This window comes from Chelon labrosus (assembly GCF_963514085.1).
Source record: "Chelon labrosus genome assembly, chromosome: 17".
Taxonomy (NCBI): domain Eukaryota; kingdom Metazoa; phylum Chordata; class Actinopteri; order Mugiliformes; family Mugilidae; genus Chelon; species Chelon labrosus.
The window spans coordinates 13,263,338-13,286,983 of record NC_140350.1 but is presented as its reverse complement, the minus strand read 5'-3'; the positions used below and the strand labels follow the sequence as shown (position 1 = coordinate 13,286,983).

The 23,646-nt window shown below is 41.9% G+C and overlaps 1 protein-coding gene across 1 annotated transcript; it reads right to left on the bottom strand.

The window, feature by feature from the left end:
- Nucleotides 1–16,931: 16,931 nt before the first annotated feature.
- LOC311502683 (uncharacterized protein) lies at nucleotides 16,932–18,582 on the bottom strand. Its single transcript, XM_084565012.1, has 3 exons — nucleotides 18,144–18,582; nucleotides 17,935–18,018; nucleotides 16,932–17,598 (listed from the first exon to the last, which is right to left on the bottom strand). The coding sequence occupies exons 1-3, from the start codon at nucleotides 18,472–18,474 to the stop codon at nucleotides 17,516–17,518; spliced, it is 498 nt and encodes a 165-aa protein (XP_084421138.1). The 5' UTR covers nucleotides 18,475–18,582; the 3' UTR covers nucleotides 16,932–17,515.
- Between the last annotated feature and the right edge of the window lie 5,064 nt (nucleotides 18,583–23,646).

The window sequence follows — 23,646 nt, the reverse complement described above, 5'->3', positions numbered from 1 at the left end:
ATCCCTCGTGTTTTGTGCAGATTTCATTTCCTCATTTAATTATCTAGTCATTTTTTTTGGGCAAATTAAAAGCTCATTTCATCCCAGAGTTTCCCAAAGCTTTCAGTACGAAGCGGCTAAACCCAGAAACGTTTTAATTTTTAATGGGTTTCTGGGGAAGTTTTAATGCTTCATTTTGGTCTAAATGTTTTTTCAGAAGCCTTTTCTACCTGGTAATCATTATTATTTTTTAAATCAGGAGATAATTGCGTCACGTCAGTGCTAAAAAGCTTAAATGTAAACAGCATATAAACTATAGGAACCTTCGATACAAATATATCAGAAGCAGAATTTCAAAAATCCCATATCAGCTGAACCTTAGCACACACACACACACACACACACATACACACCCACCCACACATGGCACGAATAAATCTCACACCTTGGTGGGTTTAAGCTGTTCTAGTCTGTTTTCTCCTCTGAGCCAGGCAGCTGCCAGTCCATCATCCCCTCAGACACTCGGATTCAGCAGCAGCCGTTTTCTGCTTATCCTGTCTGGTTCCAAATGGTTTGAGTTTCAGACTGAATTTATATATTATATTTATGTCCAAGATGCACAAGCACGCAGAGATGGACGGATCCGACAGACTGAGCATTAACAGCGATAGTCAGTTAACTTCAAAAATAAATAAAGACATAAAAGGAGCAAAAAGCAATGAAAGAAATAACTGGATCAATACAAGAAGATAAAACTGACACTACAGCAAAGTTGCCATGTGCATTAATGGTTCCTGTCTGGAGTAACTTGTGTGCACAAAATTCGCACAAAAGCACAAATTTACACACAAGAAAACCCTCTCACAGCTAAACACACACACTCTACACACACACACACACACACAACCACACGCTGGTAACCGACCCAAATGAAGTTTAATTAAAACACGATTAAATTACTTTTAATTCATGATATGGTAATGCTGCCGGCATCACTGCTGCTCTCAGAGGAAGTCTGAGGGATAAATTTAACAGGATTACAAGTTCATCTGAGCTCCAAACTTCACGAGTTACAAAGTAAACAAACAATTCATTATACAATGGAAAGTTGGCCGCCAAGAAACACCACCCGTCAGAATTGAAGCGTAAGCGAATTGTTTAGATAAATGCATTTTCGTTGCTGCACAAAAAACAATCCAATCCGTTCGATTGGCAAATAAGTATGCAGGAGAGGAACCTGAACCACATCCAGTGTATAACATCAAAAAATGTCAAAAGACAAACGGCAGTGCTGTTAGGACTGTAGATGTCTGAAGATCTACAGGTTAAATTAAATTCATAAAGCAGCTTACTGCCCAAGGCTCCGTATTTCAGCAGATACATTTTAAAGATAGTGATGCACGGACAAGATTTAACTTTATCTCAGACTTTCAGATCTGTCCTCTGCAGCCTGAAGTAGGTCCTTTGGGTTGAATTTAAATGAGCAATGCACTTCTGTCTTCATAGACGGCATCTACAGCAAGACGACTACGAGGACAACAGTCTGGAGCTTATTGCAAGTGAGGACCGTTCCCTGCAGCTAATAATTCCCTTGTCAATAATGCATGAAGTCATATAAATCACAAGATGTCTGTTTATCTGGCCTCGCCAAGGTCATTCTTCCTTTCCCTGCACACTTAATTTCTTCCCAACTATGGCTGTCCGAACAGCCCCCCTAATCATCCTTCCATTCTAGCACTTCCCACTATCTCCCAGCTCTGTCTCCACCGCTTAAATAAATGATGATCATCTTGGCATGATTGTGAGTTTGTTTTGCCTGAGACAAACCAAGGCTGCAAAAATCAAATATTTCTACTCCGCTGAAGGGCACATCTGTGCACGTGTCCGTGCTGCAGACCTGTAAACGCGTGCACAATGCGCGACCGTAACACACACACACACACTCAGCGCGACAGTGCAGCTGCACCCCCCGAATCCCTGCTGAGCCATCGCAAGTCACGGCTCTCTAAATTAAATAACATCAAATTAGATTAAAGTAAATGAAACCTCACTGACGAGGAAGGGGGACGAGAAAACGGAAAGGCTGTGCGGGGATAGGGATGGAAAGGAGAGCGGGGAGAAGTGGGAAAGTCTGTAAGGTGAAAGAAAGGTCGTGGAGAAAGAGAGGTGAGAGAGACAAGAGAAAAGGGGAAGGTGAAGTTAAGAAGAAGACATTAAGGAAGAAGCAAAAGGAGGGGATGAGGAAAGAGAGAACAAGAGTGGTCAGAGTATACAAACACTCGACGAGGAGCCGGGCAGAAATCGTGTATGGGTGCATTGTAATCGATATAACATAACATCTCCATATGAATGGAAAATAATGTGATGGTAATACACATTGTTTCATGTGTGGCCAGCTCATCAAACCGAAGCGACAGGAATATTCAACTCAGCTGCCGTGGGGATCGCCATGGTAACATATTAGCTTTCTGAGTCATGTGCTCATTGGGCCAAGCTCGGAGATGAAACAAATTTCTATGACAACATTATGAGACGTGTGACAGTAAATGTTCCAGTCAGGCATCCATTTAGTTCAGCGCAGCGCTCCAAAAAAGGGCTGTTTTGTTTCATTCAAGTTTTGCTGAAGAGCCGTAACAACACCGTGGAGTGGTACTGTTATAAAGCAGAGAATATTTTCCAACTACAATAGCGCCATACGCTTTTTTATTTTTATTTTTTTCTGGATAGTGCTCTCTCTTTCAGTGAAGTGCCGTATAGAGTCCCCGCTACAGCACGGTGAATAGAAAGCGCCGTGTTTCCTCAGGTGTTAATATCACCCATGGGAGGCAGATGACCGTGGAGGGGATCTTCATACGGTGGTGGCCAGTAAATCAACTCCTGCTGGAGGCACAGACTGAGACTGAGACCTGAGAAAGAGATGGAGCTCCACCTCCCACCGGCTGTAACCTGTCCCACTCACCCCAATCCGTCGACCTATCATCCCCCTTAATTCACCCCTTCCCCTTATATTTTCATACCTCCCAGCCTTTATGTCTTCTGCATACAATACCCGCCACCTCTGCGAGCCCCATCACACTCCTCGTCTCACAGTGCTTCCACCTTCGATTTCATTCAGTTCCTTTACCTCACTTCTCACTTCTCACTCCAGCAGCCCAATTTTCTCAGTTCGTCGCCGACAGTTGCCTTTTAACATCATCCACGTCTCAATTTCTACCCCATCCTCTCTTCTCGCTTCCCACTGGCACGATCCCCAGAGACACGGAAAATGAGGTCAGCTTTGTCACAACTTAGGTTCACATTTCGTCTCCACAGTGCCGGGGCTGCCAGGATATGGGATTGATGGTTTGGGGGTTTTCTGCTGGCCCAGAGAGCAACCGCACAGGGCAGACGTCGTTGTCTGAGGGGAAATAAACGCAGAGAAAGCCAAAGATAGCAAGTTAGAGAGTAAGAAAGACAAAAAATTAAATCACTACTATTAATTTGAAGACGCGTTCCTGTCCAGCTGATGAATTTAAGTCCAACACTCTCTTTCTCGCTTCTATTTTGGTCTCTGCCACGTCCTGAGAGAAATAACAGGCACTTCAGCTGCTTAAAGCTCCACCATCAATAGCTAGTTTCTAATCTTTTGTTTGTGCAGTAAACATTTTGCAGAATGGGTTTACCAGATGTTCATTACTGAAAACAGCTGCTGGATTAAATAACGTTAAAGGTCGCAATAAAACAAAACAATGAGCTGAAAGAGGTTAAAATATTGAGTGGGACTGCAGAATTGGGGGATCATTCTGCGCAGTTCAACACTGAAAGTGACTCTTTTCCTGTTACATGGATTTGACCCATTTTTTCCATAAAGACATCCAATTAGAGGAGCTTAAGACACAAAATGAAGGTGGCAACAGTCTTTGGGCTACTGTGTGAACTGCGGTGGTTAATCTTTGCTCTCTCCACCTGACATGACTTGAATGCAGTGTGAGCTTAATCCATCTCGAGGCTTAAAGACGCCACAAAAAAATCAGACACCACGTTCATACCTTTCTGCTGCACTCTACGGACGAAAAACTCTAAGATGCCGAGATGTTATTCTCCCTCACTGAAGTCATTATATATCAGAGGCATTGCATGCTTGTATGTTCCCTGCCGTGTGCTTTGTTTCATATTTTGTTTCATGTTTGCCGACTAACAGCGTCTCTTTGAACTGAAGTGAACTGAAGGAGGCAGAGATAACGAACGGGATGCAGTTAGCGTGTGATTCATTAATACTAATGAGAAAAGTGTAGATCAGCAGCATCAAGCAGGTGTGAGCTACCACACACACACACACAAGCACACACAGAAATTTCAAAAGTGAATAACGCGGACATGCCACCTGTGGAAAACAAGGTAGGATGGTGATATCTGCCCCACGACAGCGGGCAAAGGTCTCCATCTGTTGCCAGTTTAATGACCCCAATAAAATCTGTAAATAACGCCTTCACAACACACGTTTATTGGTCTACATCCTACCACACAACATACCCCACGATCAGAACCGATGTCAGATGAGGAAGTCAGATTGCATAGATGTGTGTACCGAAGCCATTGAAATCAAGCAAATGTGCAAAAGAAGACGTCCTTTTGTATGGGCTGACACTGAACTGGGCCGTCTCCTGCACCTCGCCATCTGTCAGCGGCTTGTGAAGAATAAGCAAACACGCATGTACCAACCCTCCCGCATGTAAACACGCACAGATGCTCATAAACATACTGCCTCTCCTTTTTTTTTTTACACGCAGTCAAATACACAAGAAATGACACCTTTCTGAGTCAGTTCAGCCTTTGCAGCAGAGTGAGAAATCAGGTTTTGTGTCCATCTGTGATACTAAATATATTAAAGTGTATCTTAAAGCTGCCAGCCTGTCTACGTCACGTGATCTGTTTGGTTTTATTTTTTTTTTTTTTTAGTTTCAGTTTTTCATATAACATCTGTTTACTGCAGTATCCAGTCATCAAACCTTCCTCTCAGCAAAAAGAGGATCGAGCTCAGGTAATCGCCACATATGCCTGACATCCCACTGTTGCCGTCGGAGTCTGAAGCATGAGCGCGGTGTGTTTGGTGTTCAGGGACAAGCTCACCTTGAAGTGGGCAGCCAATCAGAAGCCAGAATGCCCGTTTCATAGCTTTACAAGCAGACCCCCGTCGTCCTGGGGAGCGAACGAAACACCAAGCAGAGGATCAGATACATCAAACACAATGACACACACACGCACTACAGCTGACGTCCATCAGTTATAAGCCCGAACAGACAGTTTCCAGTCAAAGTCAAAGTGCCGCTTGTCTTATATTCAGTCTTTGAGAAAGTCAAACTAAGCTTCAAGACTGAGTGTCCCAATTGATTTCTTGTGAATAATGCTGCTTATCTGTGACTGTGATCACGTGCTCTTCTGTATTTATCCTTGTGTGTCTGTTCACACTGTATTGATTCTGCAGCAGCAGGTTCAAAGACGTGGGAACAAAGATTTCTAGTGATCAATGAGAGGCTAGTTTGTGTCACTTGGCTATGCAAACTTCACCTTCTTGGTGAATGTTCCCCCCTTTTCTTTAATATTCATTTAGTGTTTTCATGTTTGGGCGGATGTACGGAGAACATGAAAGACAGCTTGGGCAAATGAAATGAGAAGAGAGAGAGAGAGATCAATCAGTACTAGTTCTTTTCAGGGGCTCAGACTTAAATGGAGCATGTGAGGGAGAAGAGACAGCAATGTTTTTCTGCAATTACAATGCCACTGGTGCTGTGAATGGAAATAATGAGGGTTGCGTCTAAACTATTTATTTAGTTATTTTTTCATTTCCTCTGTCTTTGTCTGCTTATTAGCTTCGTCATAAAAGGGAGAGCATGGGGCCCAGCGATATAAGGGGGTAAGGAATTGGGAAATGATAAGAGTGTGAGTAAGATAAAGTTAAACTGAATGAGGTGACTGGACTTTAGAAAATATGGAAGACGGCGGGTGAATATGTCTGTGTGGTTGTTGTTTGTGCATGTGCAGAGCATTGTATGTCTGCCAAGCACATGTGTGTGTGTGTGTGTGTGTGTGTGTGCATGTTTGCGTGTGTTCATAATGTGATTCAGTAGCACATCGGCAGAAAGACGATGAGTTCAAGGGCGTACTTAATATGGTTAGGTGCTTCCCATCAGCAAGACAGCAAACGGCAGAGCAACACAATAAGATTACCTGAATAGCCTCACTTTAAATCTCTTGTCGCGACTATTTTTTAAATAATCACCTCTCTTTAGCCGTAGAAAATGTCACCCATACTTTCTAATGACTCCCTTCTCAGATTTGTATTGATCCAGGTCCTTAAATTGATAGAAGCAAATTCCATCCTCCTTTGGACAGCTTTACTGGTATTTTACAGCAGTTATATGGGAATATTAACATTTTATTACTCAGACATCTTGGTTGTCTTATTTTACTTGGTTGTCATCTCTGTGCATTTAGTAGAAAAACGACCTAACCGGGTCCCAGACATCCTCCAGTTATTTGCAGCGATACAAATTACGAGATTTGTCCATCAACAGGTGTCTAGTAACAGGAGGAGCTCTCCCAGTCGGTGTAGATACTCATTAGCACAAGAGGCACCGTAAAGTATGAGGTTCAACCTGACATAAGAGCTCATTATTTTACTGGCTGAGGTGCCACAGTTAAATTATTGAGCTCAGCACTCACCGCAAATAATTGATTCCAATAAAACCGCTGAGCGGACACAATAGCTGTGTGACAGAACCTATTTCATGTTGTTGAACCGGTCACATATTCAGCTTCTGTCCCCACAAAACGTGGCAGCAAAGAAATGAATCAGAGCTTGCATCCACTCAGAAAAAAAACAAACAGTCACGCTGCTTAAATCAGTTACATATGGCTTCATGCTAAGTGTAGCAATTAGCTCTTGATGGTCAGTGAATGCATCATTTACTGCAGCTGCATTTTTTTTGGTAGGCATGTAACTCACCCCTCCCTCTGTTATGTGTTACATTTTCTCCAGTTATTAGTAAGGTTATGTGACTGTCCTCCACAGAGTCTCAAAGGGTTGTTGAGGGAAGACCAGCAGAGATCTTTCTGTAATTTAAAGGTCACCAATTTGAACCCCGCGGCACAGTGTCGTGGTGGTTGGCACTGATGCCTCACAGCAAAAAGGTCCCGGGTTTGAATCCAGGCCGACTGGAACCTTTCTGTGTGGTGTTTGCATGTTCTCCCTGTGTCTGCGTGGGTTCTCTCCAGCTTCCTCCCACCGTCCAAAGACATGCTCGTTAGGTTCATTGGTGATTCTAAATTGGCCGTAGGTGTGAATGTGAGTGTGAATGGTTGTCTGTCTCTCTGTGTTAGCCCTGCGATAGACTGGAGACCTGTCCAGGGTGTACCCCGCCTCTCGCCCGATGACAGCTGGGATAGGCTCCAGCACCCCATGACCTTTCACAGGACAAGTGGTTAAAGAAGATGAATGAATTTGAACCCTACACAAAGTAACTTCCTTAGAAAACATGAGCGTGTGAAAAATGTCATAAAAGGACAGGAGTGCATGTGTAACAGCGAATCCAGTATAAGTAGACAGAGTGTGGTGCTAACTTGTTATCAGACTTAAAGTATTCAACATACAAATAAGCAGCAACTGGAGGTTTAGATTGAAAGCTGTGAACAGCTCCTCACAAAATCATTTCTTCTGAACATGCAAATGAAAATCTGCAAACACACACTCACACACCGGAGGCTAATTACCGACAGAAGGATACTCAAGGGGCCAAGGAAAACAGCGATGTGCCCCTTTGAGTCCCAGGACCTGCAGTGCCCTCCAGCATCGTTGGACCTGCAGTTTTCCCACTCAATCACCGCTGCTGCCAGGTGGTCACGTGATCAGTGAGGAAGTAGGTCACAACAGAGGGAGCTGGGAAGCTGTTAGCACACGAGAGAAGGCTGTGCGTGTATTTCTGTGTGGGACTGCAACGTCTGAGAGAGAGAGAGAGAGAGAGAGCGAGAAGGAAAGAAAAAAGACCGGAAAAAAGGCGATATAGGGCAGTTACACTAGCAGCATGTATTAAACAGACACACACACACAAAACACGAGCACAATTTAATATCTAAATACACATACACAGACAGGCAGACAGGGAGAGGCTGCCAAATCTCAGATGATAAGATGAACAGCCTGAGGAGGATTCATGGGGTTGAGCCAAAATAAACACACACACAAACACACACACACTTTGTTATGTCTATTGAGATCTCCTAAAGAAAAACTGCAACTCAGATTCTTTTTAAATTTTTTTTTACTGTCTGGATTTTGCTTTTATTTATCCAAATACGTTAATGGAAGGCAACTCAACTTGTAGTTTCTTGAAGGCGTACTCGTATTTAAGTGTTTTTGGAAGGCACACATAGATAATCATCAGCCTGTTTCAGATAGAGTTCTCTTACTCCAGCAGAGTAGATTCACAGAAACATTTCATGGCTTCAAAAATATGGAGAGGAAAAACCCCAGACCCATCAGTCTCTGACAACAACGGAGGCCAGAGATGCAGCTTGTTCTGTGCAGACATCTATCATTCTACTGTGTGCAGCTTTGTCTGTTGAGTCATCTTTTACAAATTGCCTTTGTTCGGGCTAAATCATGTTTTTAAACCAGACAGCTGAAAATTAGTTTGACACTCTGAAAGGCTAAGATAATGTACACTGGCTCAGAAAGTCAGAAGATTTTAATGTACGTGGCTCACAGCTTGAGGAGCTTATTATCTGTAACCACAGTTTGAAAGGTTAAAGATGTTAATTAAAGCAGCAACACAACAGCACTGACACATTGTCTCCTTATATTGATATTCAACGTTATAAGTTAAGTAATTATCTCTCGTCTCTTGGTCTGCACCATCTTCTTGTGGTGAAATACCTGGCTCTCAAACAGCTGAATCCTCCACATGTTCACCAGCTAGTCATTAATGTCAGCTTGGTATTGAGAATTTATGCTGAGAACAGCCGCGTGCCGCCAAATGGAAATGATGCCGATGACAGCGCTGAGAGTCAGCAAGCAAACGTATTAAACTAAAATGAGATGGAAAACGTTAAGATGCTTCGTGGAGCTGCAGAGAACTGCGGATCCACATGTTTATTCATCAGCGCGAGTGACCCCGTTCACATCACACGCAGTTACGAGAGCTGGAGTTGTGTGTTCAATGTTAATCACCACGTATTTTCTAACCACTGTTAATTGTGGTTAAGGTTGCGTGGCAAAATGTTCTAAAATAAGAATTTAAAGGGGAAGTGCACCAATTTGACTCGTCTGTTTATTCCACTCTCTCTCTTTCTCTCTAAAGTTTTTTTTTATTTTTTTTCGAAACGGCCTCAAGCGATGCCACATTTAAAAGCCAAGAAGAGCTTTTGCCACGTCAGACATGAGAGCGGGAGCAAATGGCTATTCCCCGGAGAAAGTTATGCACCAGGTCAAACCATAAAAAGACCAACAGAAACCACTGGTTTGTTTGACGTTGTAAAATGAGGAAAGATAACCCACACAGAATCAATTAATCCTTTTGTTTAACGCAGAGTCAAATTTCCTGGCTTTCATCATCTGAGGCGATACAATACTTCTCGTCTCTCTCTTTTTTCTTTGACCTTGTATTAATCCGAACGGAATAACCCAGTGCACTGCCCTCCCTACTTCAATTTCCTTTTAACATTCACGCTTAACATCCAATACTACCTTACATCATTAAACCTTTAATCTCATATTATTCTGGTGTGGTACCTGCTACTGGTTCATACTTAAAGGGACTTACAGAACGTCTCATGCTGTACCTACACACTCATGCTGACACTACAAACTTTTATTAATAGTGTGTGTAAGCAAGGCGCTGTAACACCGATATAAGAGCACACCAGATTAACCTATCCAATTCCATGTAATCTGGTTTTGCCACTGTGTGGAGGGATTAAGACATTAATTCCTTACATTAATTCTTTGCCCGTTATTAGGCTGAATTATAAGTGTAATTCTAAAAGGATAAAACACAAAAGGCTTATTAGTTTATCATGTTAGAGAGGACAGAGGTCTCTCATTTGAATCAACGCATATTGCAGCTTAGTGGAGAAGTAAGAAAGCTACAGTATTCCTGACCATTACGCCTGAGAGCACAGAAAACAAATAATAATTAGAAAAAAAATTAAAGTTTGTTAAATAAGAAAGCCCGTGATGCTGTAAGTGTTTATCCTCTGGTCTGACACTACCCTGTCCTATCGAGCCATCGCCAAATCAACAGTGTCACCTCCTGCTGGTGAGCTGAATAACAGATAAAAGGAGTGTCTGTCCATACAAATGAGAATCGATCACCCTCTAATATTTCTTGAATGCATCATGGCACAAACACATTTAAAGAAAGGGGAATACATCAAGTATTCAACAAGCTACTAATGAACATGCTGCAGGGAACTTGCTGTCGAAGAACAACCTGTAGTTAACAAATGCAAGCGTTTAGATAAATTGATTAAGACCGGAAAAACAAGAGTATCCGTGTATGCTGTACACACGGACACACAAACACACACACACACACACACACTGGAGATCAATATCTAATCTGACACTGCCGTCACCTTCACAAGATCTGCGGAGCAAAGCAAAACGCTGTGTGACTTCCAACTCTGAAACACTGAGCGGTGACCATGTGGCTCGTCTTCCGTGACCAGGAGTCTCCCTTTTCCTTTCATGTGTAAAATGACTTGTTGTAAATAAATCACAGTGCGTTCAGTGTGAGGGTATGAAAATGAGGTTTTGATAAAAAGACCAGCTTTAGCAAATAACTGTCATATACAAAAAGCACATGATTAAGATTTGAGGACAAATCACAGCAGAGGAAAACATCAGATGTGTGTGGAATGATGAGGACACAGAAAGTATGAAAGAAATATAAACTGGTGCTCCTTTACTTATCTTGTCTAACAGCACACCTTCTTAAGCAGCGGTTTAATAACACACAACCTGAAAATTACCATCATTTAACTGAACTCCTAATATTGGAATTCCTCTGTCAGGAAAAAATCTGTCCAAACTACATTTGGAGGGAAACTGGGCTACAGTGACAACCAGTGCACCACCTCAGATGCAGTGCAATAGCCAGCATGTTAAAACCAAAAGAATCACCTAGGACCAGTGGCCAGGACTGACTGCTGCTACAACAGCATCAAATTACATGTTTTACTTTAATTTATAAAACGTGATCTTATAAGCAAACATCCAGCATTAATGCTGTGAGATGGAACTGTAAACTTACAAAACATTACTGATCACCGACGTTTCCTGGTCCAACATTTAGTCTGGTCAATATCCCCTGAGTTTACGGAACCATGTGAGGATTTATGCTCCACGTATCAAAAAGGTTAGACACCCCAATATGTTTGTCAAAATGCCAAAACGTTTTAGACTCACTAACATACACTGCCAGGCCAAAAAAAAAGGTAACCACCTGGATTTAACTAGGCAAATCAATACGAGCTTCTTATTGGATAATTACTGCGTGGGTGATTATCTTTCAGCTGGCAACAAGTTATTTAACCCCAACTGATGCAATGAGTAGCTTCTCATTTCTTAAACAACTATGTCAAAAGACACATCCTGTGGAAAAGATGTTATTCTGTTTGAGAAGGGTCAAATCATTGGCATGCATCAAGCAGAGAAAACATCTAAGGAGATTGTAGAAACTACTAAAATTGGGTTAAGAGCTGTCCAATGCATTATTAAAAACTGGAAGGATAGTGGGGAACCATTGTCTTTGAGGAAGAAATGTTGTCGGAAAAAAATCCTGATTGATCGTGATTGGCGATCACTTTAATGTTTGGTGAAATCGTATCAAAGAAAAACAACAGTAGAACTCAGGACTATGTTTAATAGTGAAAGTAAGAGCATTTCCACACGTACAATGTGGGATTGAACAGGTGTGTAGCCTTAAGAAAACCACTAATCAGTGAGGCTAACCAGAAAATAAGGCTTCAAGTTTCTAGGAAGCATAAAGATTGGACTCTGGAGCAATGGAAGAAGGTCATGTGGTCTGATGAGTCCAGATTTACCCTGTTCCAGAGTGATGGGGGCATCAGGGTAAGAAGAGAGGCAGATGAAGTGATGCACCCATCATGCCTAGTGCCTACTGTACAAGCCTGTGGGGGCAGTGCTATGATCTGGGGTTGCTGCAGTTGCTCAGGTCTAGGTTCAGCAACATTATGTGCCCAAAGAATGAGGTCAGCTGGCTACCTGAATATACTGAATGACCAGGTTATTCCATCAATGGATTTTTTCTTCCCTGATGGCACGGGCATATTCCAAGATGACAATGACAGGATTCATGGGGCTCAAATTGTGAAAGAGTCGTTCAGGGAGCATGAGACATCATTTGAGACACAGAGTGGTCAGACTCTCTCATCATCAATACAAGATCTTGGTGAAAAATCTGTGCGACTGGATGGAAATAAATCTGGTGACACTGCAGAAGCTTATCGAAATAATGCCACAGCGAATTAGTGCTGTAATCAAAGCTAAAGGCAGTCCAACGAGTGTTTTTGTGGCGACTTTTCTTTTGGCCAGGCAGTGTACATTACAGTTCACCTCTCAATAACTGTGTGTCTCTCCAAGCTGAGGTTCTCACCTGTGAATTCTGGAAAACTACAAGTATTAAGTTATTTACACAAACAACCCCTGTGACTTGTCTTTCTGCAGAGTTCTCCGACAAGAACATTTCCCATTGATTGTGAAAATAACATCCACAAACTAAATCTAATCAGTTCCGCTGAGTCAGATGAAAACTTCAGGTTATGAAGTATTTTGAAGCTCAAATGCATACATCATATTTTGGAATTCAATTTTTCTGTTATTGGATAACGCCCCACATGGAATATATCTGTATTGCAGAATGATTGGATTTTGTGGGGATGATTGGCTTGATTCAATTTGTGCTTAGGATGCCCAGACAGCTCTGTGTGCTGCAGCTAACGTAGCGGATGGTGTGTGAATCACTAAGCGACTGATCAAGAAGAAAGACATTTCTACTACTCAGTGTCTCAGAAAATGTGTGCATGTTTGAAGTGTTTGAAGAAGAAAGTTATGGCTTTAATGTTTCGCCCTTGTGCATGCATGTGTGTGTGTGTGCGCACTAGCCCAGCTCTGTTGGCTTTCTTTCCCTCCTCGCTGCTGCATGGATTTGCATCTCATTGACAAAGTTTATCAGCTAAAGAAGCCCCTCTGCCTGAGTTGCACCAAAAAGCCTTCACATTGGCCCGTTTGAACCAAAACGAAAGCATCTATTCCCCCAGTTATTTTCACTGTCGAATGGAGAGGACAAACAATAAAAGATTCTCATTCTGCTGCCTGGTTAGTCCCATCTGAGGCTGCATAGCGGCTACAAAATAACAAAAGAAATTCCCATAAATAGGTTTGTCTCGACAAAGGCAGAAGCATAATGACATAATTCGTACACATATAAACTGCACTGAAACAGGCCCCGTAGACATAAAACACTCAGTCTGCATCTGTCACTCGCTCTGTGCAGTCAACTGACGCCAGATTTTGACAGATTAGAGGAATCCCACCGGCCTAGATGACTGATGTGAGGCATTGACCTTGCCAGGGACAGGCAAATGGCACACACAAACATTTACATGCATATACGGTTCAGTATATGCAAATCCTATTCCCTTGCCACGTGTGTGCGTACTGGTTGTGCTGCTGTGGCGGGTTTGTGAGAATGTGTGCACCGCCTGTGAAACTCTGCCCGACACTAATAGGACTGCATGGGTACACAGGTCCAGAGGGGCGGGTGTCTGCCGTCTAATGATCACCAGTCGGCAACGAAGTGAAGAAACAACAACAAAACATGAGAACATCACAAGGAGCACAGGCATGCTGCAGCAGAGAGGAGAGCACAGCTGAACACATACAGTAGACATGTTTGCGTCACTCTTGCGATATTACTCTTAAAAATCACTGAAGTTGATATAGTTTTCAGTTTTTATTCATTAGCTTATTTATTTATCTTTTATAGCAACGATTTATGCTTTACTTGAATGCATCTATAAATAATAAAAAATCTGCGATACTACATAGACACAACGAGAGGTGGGTTTAAACCATAATTCCGAATTGTGCAAATATGCAGAGCGAGAGTAAATAATGGAGTAGTTTGAACTGTAGTTTGAAATGTGGGTGCATCCTCACTATGTACCGATTTTAAAAAAAATGTAGGAGGAGATCCTCAGTCTTCTTCATTTTGGAAATGCCAACAATTTTTGAAAGGAGGGATGTGAAGCTTAAAGAATATATTTAAGAAGGTAACAGCCACAATCATGGCCAAACTGTAAGTCCCACAAGACTGAAAGTTTGGTCAAACATCCTTAACTTAGCTTGATTACCGTCTAACAAGGATGAACGAGGCCAAGTCCCCCTGTCCTTATCCTATTGTTCTATAAACCACTACCAAGTTGCTGTTCGAGTAGGTCACAAGATTACATTCTGCCTCCATTCCTTTTCTCTGGCCTTCATTCATTCCTCATCAAGTTCACCCGGGTGATACCGAGCTGGGAAGCGGCTCGCTTTCGTCTACGGTGGAGCAGAAAAGCCACAAAACAATCGATATCCGTGAAGAGGCAATACGTGGTGCACTTCCCTTGATACCTGTGAATAAGTTGGCTTCTTCCCAAGAAAGAGTTCTACAGGGGGAACAAAAATGCCCTAATTTAGTTTATATTGAATGCATGGTGCGGTGTGGTTGTGATTTTGTCGGATGACAGCCCCCGTCACCTGACTCTACCTCCTCCACATGCCTCACACTCATGGAAAGAATGAGGTTTGCATTCTTGCTTTCGCTGAGACGAGGCCTCCAGCATCCAATTATTTCAGTCTTTTAAATGCCTTCACAGCAAAACCTCTTCAAAGGCCCATTCGCTCTTTCTCTCAGCGTAGGACGTGATTTCACTCTTTTATATCTTCGTGGCCCTTCCTTTTCCAGTCAGCGCTGCCTCAAATGCAATTCGCAGTCTCTAAAAGTACCCCTTCCCCATCCCGCCATTACTCTAATCTGTGTGCTAAATGCCCAGGGACAGATCGCAGTGAAAACAGATGGGAAAAACAGTCTCATGGTGTCCCGAGTGAAAGAGGTAGCTAAACCATCTCCAGGGAAAAAGAACTCTCTGAATGATACTCAATTCTCTCAAATCTGATATTCCTGAGGCAGCTGGACATCACGCTGTGATGAGATGAGCCCCTGTGAGGGATTCATCATCACTTATCTCTCTCACTCTTCTTTAGTTCTTTGAAAATCCCTTTTTGCGTGTAATCATAATCTCATCAGAGCAGATCCATTATTGCCATTGAGACACTTTATGCAGCAAAATGCCCCGAACATGACTCTATAATAGGGGAAGTTTCTTTATATTCCTCTGTGCCAGCATCAGCCGTGGAAGGAGGCGTTATGTTCACTGGTTATCTGTCCATCGGTCCGGCCCACCATTATTGTGAACGCAATAGTTCAGGAACATCCCTGATTTATTTATTTATTTATTTTTCAAATTTGACACAAACATCCACACGGACTCAAGAATGTACCGTAACTCCGGATTCAACGGGGAATAGCTCTAGCGTATCATAACAAAATATTGGTGAAATGAACGAGTTTCGCTGCAGATAATGCGTTATTTAGAGGCTGCGTTTTGGTGCCCCAGTCATTCCCACTATATGGATATACGCGGCACTTTGCCGGATCTAAATATCTCCTGAACGACTCCAAATGACAGTTATATGGGTGAGAAAATGATCGTATTTTATGCCAGAAATAAGGTCCAGGTTGTTAAAAACAGTAGTTCCCCTTTAAGATGTGATCATGGAGAAGAGAAGGGCCAGCTCTATATAAATTGTAAAATTAGCTCCAATTTTAAAAGGGAGCCCACATGTTAATGTAACTATGCTGCGGTCACAAACTATGGATTCCTGCAACACTAACTTAAATAACTCTAAATAGAGGATTTTGGGGTATTTTTCAATTGTTGTAAAGGAGCCAGATACCACTTCCATCACTGCTGAAGCCCGTCCCAGCGAGTGTAGTGCTAAAGGTAGGAAAACAGAACCCTCCACTATTTGCATATCTTCATATTGTGAGCAGTAGTTCACAGACTGCACACAGAAAGGGACACAGAAGGATACTACACCTGAGAAGGAAGGAAGGGGTGTTGTGAATATTCAACACCACAGCTGAATGCTGAATGCTCCAGTCAATCGCATTTACATTACATTCACACAAGCATTGACTTGTCTTGTGCATGCCTATTAAAGAATTTTAAAAGCACAAGTATGTGGGAAAGTAAGAGAAGCCGGTTTTATTATTAGATGAGATGCACTGTGAAAATCAACAAGGGAAAGGCTTTACATGGATGCAATACACTGTACTTCACATTTTATACTGTTCATATCGAATCAACAACAATTCAGAGTGAATACTGTGTATAGATCTCTGCATTGATAAAGCTTAAACAGTGTTTAAAACCTTTTTGACTCCTGAACCTTTGAGTAGTGGGACCTAGCGTCACATTTACGATGTTTATATGTTTTAATAGAGATATTTGCAGATAAACTTATCGTTTAAATAATTGTTCCAGGTGCTGAAGTGACCACAGCTTAGGGATCAATATTAACGATCTAGTAATGGTCGATCAAAACGAATAATGTTAAAGATTATTCTGAAGAAGAACATCTACTACTTTTACATAAGCTGCATTTTAAAATCACGGACTGATTGAGAAGAATTTGTGAATTTTTAATTTAGCTGAACGTTGTACTGTCAGGTAAATACATTGATTGATTTACAAGTTTGCCCTGGAAGACTGTATTGCAGAGGAGGATCAATGTTTTCTAAATGACAACAGTTCAGACCACAACATGTTCTGTGACAAAGGAGTCACACTGCCTCCTATACGCCATGCTTACAGTGGGAAGAGGAGCGAGCCACTGAAGGTGCAGTGGTTATTTCCATTGTCATAGACGGAATGACCTGACGGGAGACGCAGATGAATCTCATCTCCCGCCAAAAGCTCCAAAATGACAGAATTAGTGAAATATTCAAGACCTCCTTCCTCTTTATACTCAACATTATACATGATCATTTGGCCGTTCTTGTATAGATACACACCAGTGTGACCAGCCTGACCACCGCTCACAGTGAACTGGAGATGGTAGACGCCATTGAATGGTGCTGTGAAGAAGCCTGTTGAGTAGGAAAAGAAAAACAGCTAGAGCTGGAGCTTTATGTGTATCATTCCATATTTCCAGCCAAAGTCACCTCCGCTTTATTACCTGTAGCTGGATTGTAAGCATTGCCAACATTGGTGAAGACCTTGCTGTATGTCAGTGTGATATCTGTGTTGAAGGGTCCAACATCTCCTGCATAGGTCAGAGATGTGTAAAAGGCCACCTTTGGTTTCTCTGTTAAAACAAAGTGAGTATGTCATTTAGTGGTCTAAGTGAACATGTGTGAATGTGAATTAATCAGTAGATATAATGAGCACCTGCATTTTCTTTCTCCAACTGGTCAATCCTGGACACTGAAGAGAGAAGTTCACCCTGCAAGGCTGTAATTAATACACAATGAATATGCGGTATCTTGACCTGCTGAACCAATAAGTAAAGGTGCACTAGAAAATACTCTAAATGAGCACGACAAGATCAAAATACAACAAGACTGGGACACAGGATGGTGTCTGGGACTTTTGAAGCCTTTAAGGAGCTCTGAGGTCTGCCTCCTTCTCTTTCAGCTGCTACATGGTTGTCTGGTTTTGTTCAACATCTTTATGCTCTTTTCAGGTGCATCAACAAGAGCAAGGTCATAATTGTAACCAACAGATTAAAGTCATAACAAATTAAAGCTGCACTATTTAAACCGCATCTACATTGTGTCTGTCAAATACCTGAGTTGTTTTCTTCCAGGTCACTCGTTCTGCTCTCAGTGGCTGTCAGTCTAGTTTCCAGTGATATCAGTTCTTGGGCTTGAACTGGAAAATAAACATTTGCTTATTGAATGTTACATTTCTAAAAGATTTTAAGTCGCTCATAAATGATCCTTTCCCGTAATCAATGTGCTCACTAAAGACATTAACACTTAACCGGAAAACTGTACCAGAATTTTCCCTCTGCAGCTGCTCCAAGAGCATTTTAGTAATGATCAGCTCAGTTTTCAGCTCCTCCACCTTCATGTCGCTGGCCTTCACTCTGTCGTCCATGATCCTCAGCTCCACTTGCAGCTCCACCACCATGTCTCTCAGGGTCCTCACCTCTGCCCAAATGTCAGGGGTGGTTTCCGTTGTGGTCGGCTCAGCCAATTCCTCAACCCCATCTCTTTGAGTTGTCCTCTGAAAGTCGCTGACCTCATCCACCACGCCAAGGCTCCCACTCTCCCCCTGAGCCCCATACTCACACAACAACAGCAGCAGACCAAGAATGAGCCTCATTCTCTCGTTTAAAGCTTTCACAAAGGTGCAGCGGTTTTATACCAGCTCCACACTATCCTCGCTGAATGAGTGGGAAAAACAGCAAGTGCTTTTGTTTGTCAGGAGAAGATTTAAGGATTGATATCTGTGCTGGTGAGAAAATACACGCTGTATCAGGTTGGTGGAAAACTTTAATCGTGGTACAGGGTCATATGCGCTCACAGCACACACGTTTAATACCACACACACAAAAACCCAGTTGTATTGTGAGAGTTATATGATTAAATTAAGTCCAAGAGTGACATTTTTCATTAGTCTACATCACACACTTAGATATGAAACTGGGATAAATGAACAGTCTTTTGTTTGTACACTGATCTATGAACTGTACAGTAATTATTTATTTTTCATCACTTAGGCCTGGAGAAATGCAAATTCTATCTTACACATTCTGGTGCTGACAAAAATACTCAGTTTGGGTCACAGATACAGATGTATTACTTATTATTTGGGTTTTGCTTGGATGCTCTATTTAGATTAATTCACACATAATTACACCAACGTGTAATCATGTGAATTCAAAGTAAGAGGGAGGAGGAGAAAAAGGTTACACCAAAAAAAAAAATAACTTGTTGCTTTATGCTTCCACACTCTTGCAGCTTATTTGACATACTGTAAATTCCTAGAAGTATTTCTAGCCATGAGTTGGGCTAGAAACGATACACAAATGCAGCCTTGAACAGAGCAAGCTCAAATTTCAACCACCAGTCACCATGATGTGAATCTTGATGCAGATCCAGACTGAGATCTGTTGGGACTGGGTTTGTGTTTTCTTGAAATAAGACTGGCTTACATATTGCATTTTTGGGAGATTAATTCAGTTGCATATTGCAAATGTGAAGTACTTTCATGTTCATGTGCAGCAACGGTTCATAGAAATAAAAATAAAAATTGAATGAAATCTCAAAAAAGAGAAATGCATATTTTTCAGTAAACGAAGATGTAATACTAATATTTGGTCACTGGAGGGTGACATTTCTCTTCTGTCACCTGCATCTGGTCAGATAGGCTCACCTGAAACCTGCACTCTCAAGGTTTGACCCTCAAGAGGGTCTTGTTGCGGGGCGTGCAGAATTCTTCTTCTGGGACTGAACAGCTGTGTAGCCTTAAGAAAACCACTAATCAGTGAGGCTAACTGGAAAAAAGGCTTCAGGTTGCTAGGGAGCATAAAGATTGGACTAAGAAGGGTAAGAAGAGAGGCAGATGAAGTGATGCAACCATCATGCCTAGTGTCTACTGTACAAGCCTGTGGGGGCAGTGCTATGATCTGGGGTTGCTGCAGTTGCTCAGGTCTAGGTTCAGCAACATTATGTGCCCAAAGAATGAGGTCAGCTGACTACCTGAATATACTCAATGACCAGGTTATTCCATCAATGGATTTGTTCATCCCTGATGACACGGGCATATTCCAAGATGACAATGCCAGGATTCATCACACTGTGAAAGAGTGGTTCAGGGAGAATGAGACATCATTTTCACACATGGATTAGCCACCACAGAGTCCAGACCTTAACCCCATTGAGAATCTTTGGGATGTGCTGGAGAAGGCTTTGTGCAGTGGTCAGACTCTCCCATCATCAATACAAGATCTTGGTGAAAAATGAATGCAGCACTGGATGGAAATAAATCTTGTGACATCTAATCAAAGCTAAAGGCAGTCCAACAAAATATTAGTGTGACTTTTTTTTTTTTGGTCAAATTTGACACAAACATCCACACGGACTCAAGAATGTACCGATCATAATCTTGTGGACAAAGGTCACCGTGACCTCGAAAAACCTTGCTTTGGCCATAGCTGAAGAATTCATGTGCAAATTATAGCAAATGTTCACACAAACGTCTGATTGGATAAAAATAATGAAGCGATGACATTTAACATCCAAACAGTCAAAAGTTAACTCTAGCGTGACATTACGGTGTTCTAGGAAGCGCCTTAACAACATGTATTATCTGAGTCTGAGCAGACATGGATGAACACTGTCTAGTTGGTGGAGACAATAATTCTAGTTTTATTGCTGTGGAACACACGGTCCACACTATTTTAGCATTTATCCCACACATTAAAGTCAAAAGAAACAAAAAGATGACAAGGATTCTGTCATTCATTCGCCTTGTTTTACCTTGACCAGTTTAAAGGGTAATTACTATTTTTAACAACCTGGACCTTATTTCTGGCATAAAATACGATCGTTTACTCACCCATATAACTTTGGTGTCATTTGGAGTCGTTCAGAAGATATTTAGATCCGCGTATATCCATATAGTGGGAATGACTGGGGCACCGAAACGCAGCCTCTAAATAACGCATTATCTGCCGCGAAACTCGTTAATTTCATCAATTTTTTGTTATGATATGCTAGTACTTTTCCCCGTTGAGTCCGGAGTTACCTGTTATCATCATCCGGGGTCTGTAGATTGACCTACTAACCTCTGACCTGGATGATGTCTTCTGACCTGGATGATGTCACCTCTGAGCGCCGTGTGCACCCACAATGGTCGGCTTGTTTACCTGTAATTTGCTACTACTAGTTTTTTGCTACATGGCTGAATATTTTTCCTATTCTGAGGTTGTGGACAACGACTTTGTTCATGATGGACATCCTTACTGTTTTGAGCCAGAGTATGAGGAGCTCGTTGAAAGGAAGATGTGGAGGCAGAGAGAGGAACAGCTGGCCAAAGAACAACAAGCTACTGCACTCGCGAATAGATAACAGGTAACTCCGGACTCAACAGGGAATAGCACTAGCGTATAATAACAAAATATTGGTGAAATGAACGAGTTTCGCGGCAGATAATGCGTTATTTAGAGGCTGTGTTTCGGTGCCCCAGTCATTCCCACTATATGGATATACGTGGCACTCCACTGGATCTAAATATCTCCTGAACGACTCCAAATGACAGTTATATGGGTGAGTACATGATTGTATTTTATGCCAGAAATAAGGTCCAGGTTGTTAAAAACAGTAGTTCCCCTTTAAGGTGTGATCATGGTGCCGTGTTAAAAAGGTAGCCTGGGTGCCAGCCGAACTTAGTCCCGCCCACAACATTTGAGGTCTGGAAGTTCGGTCTGGCATCGCTCCGTTGAGGCGCAATTATGCTCGATGATGGACAGATGATCAACAGCAACATAATCAACCACGTCACCAAAGAGCGCTTGGGTTGAATTTGTTTACAACAAAGATGGCTGCCGCTGGAGAACTGAGATGTGTAGATTCTGCCATCGAGTGTGTTCTAGAAGATATCGACAGCGCATTAATTTTAAAAGAGGAACAGATAAATGCGATCAAGGCATTTGTTAATCGGAAAGATGTTTTTGCCGTCCTTCGTACGGGATTCGGCAAAAGTTTAATTTATCAGCTGGCCATTTTTTAAACACGGGCATGTCGCGTCCCAACCGTGTTATTAAGGACTGACAGGACCGACAAATGCGACACGATTTGTTTGCTGTTTTGTGGAGATGTAATCCTAAACTGAGAACTTGTTCGTATACGCATTCACCTTTAATATTTATCTCAAAAATGATGGCCGTGTTGGTAAGTACTCCGTGTATCCTTAAATTCTTTTTACAACACCGGCAAAAATCGTTTACACTCATCTTCTTCTTCTACTTCTTCCAGCGTGCGTGCAGTTGAGTTCTGTTGACAACTATGCGTCGCTTAACATACGTCACACACTCCGTTGCTCTGATTGGTTATAGGTCTATCCAATTGAGTGAAGAGGCATTTTTTTTTTCCTGGTTCGGTTGAAACACGCCCCATAATCACAGCCCAATGGAGCGGTATCAGACTCACATTCTGACTAGAATTGAGTATGGCTACGTCAGGCTATTAAAAAGGGCCAGCTCTATATAAATTTTAAAATTAGCTCCAATTTAAAAAGGGAGCCGGGCCCACATGGTAATGTAACTATAATGCAGTCAAACTATGGATTCTTGCAACACTAACTCTAAATGGAGGACTTTCGGGTATTTTTCAATTGTTGCAAAGGAACCAGATAGCACTTCCACCACTGCTGAAGCCCGTCCCAGTGAGTGTAGTGCTAAAGGTAGGAAAACAGAACCCTTCACTATTTGCATATCTTCATATTGTGAGGAGCAATTCACAGACTGCACACATAAAGGGACACAGAAGGATACTACACCTGAGAAGGAAGGAAGGGGTGTTGTGAATATTCAACAGCACAGCTGAATGCTGAATGCTCCAGTCAATTGCATTTACATTACACTCACACAAGCATTGACTTGTCTTGTGCATGCCTATTAAAGAATTTTAAAAGCACAAGTATGTGGGAAAGTAAGAGAAGCCGGTTTTATTATGAGATTATTATGAGATGCTCTGTGAAAATCAACAAGGGAAATGCCAGAAACAGACTGTGATAGACAGGAGGACAGACACCACACTGTAATATTGTGAGAGAAATAACTACGTACCTACATATTGCTCAAATACTTTACATAGATGCAATACACTGTACTTAATGTTTTATACTGTTCATACCTAATAAACTACAGTTCAGAGTGAATACTGTGTATAAATCTCTCCATTGATGAAGATTAAACAGTGTTTAAACCCTTTTTGACTGCTGAAGCTTTGAGTAGTGGGGCCTAGTGTCACATTTGTGATGTTTATGAGTTGTTATAGAGACATTTGCAGATAAACTTATCGTTTCCAGGTGCTGAAGGGACCACAGTTTAGGGATCAGTATTAACGATCTAATAATGGTCGATCAAAACGAATAATGTTAAAGATTATTCTGAAGAAGAACATTTACTACTTTTACATAAGCTGCATTTTAAAATCACGGACTGAGACCACAGCATGTTCTGTGACAAAGCAGTCACACTGCCTCCTATACGCCATCCTTACAGTGGGAAGAGGAGCGAGCCACTGAAGGTGCTGTGGTTATTAACATTGTCAAAGATGGAATAACTTGACGGGAGACGCAGATGAATCTCATCTCCAGTCAAAAGCTCCAAAATGACAGAATTAGTTAAATATTCAAGACCTGATTCGTCTTTATACTCAACATTATACATGATCATTTGGCCGTTCTTGTATAGATAAACACCAGCGTAACCAGTTTTGTTAGCACACACAGTGAACTGGAGATAGTAGACGCCGTTGAATGGTGCTG

Excerpts from the sequence above, each read along its gene's own strand:
- LOC311502683 (XM_084565012.1), bottom strand. The coding sequence starts at position 18,474 with ATGAGGCTCATTCTTGGTCTGCTGCTGTTGTTGTGTGAGTATGGGGCT. Across the intron at positions 18,019-18,143 it reads GCTGCAGAGGGAAAATTCTG|TTCAAGCCCAAGAACTGATA; the intron begins GTACAGTTTTCC and ends TTTATTTTCCAG. Across the intron at positions 17,599-17,934 it reads CCTGGAAGAAAACAACTCAG|CCTTGCAGGGTGAACTTCTC; the intron begins GTATTTGACAGA and ends TATTAATTACAG.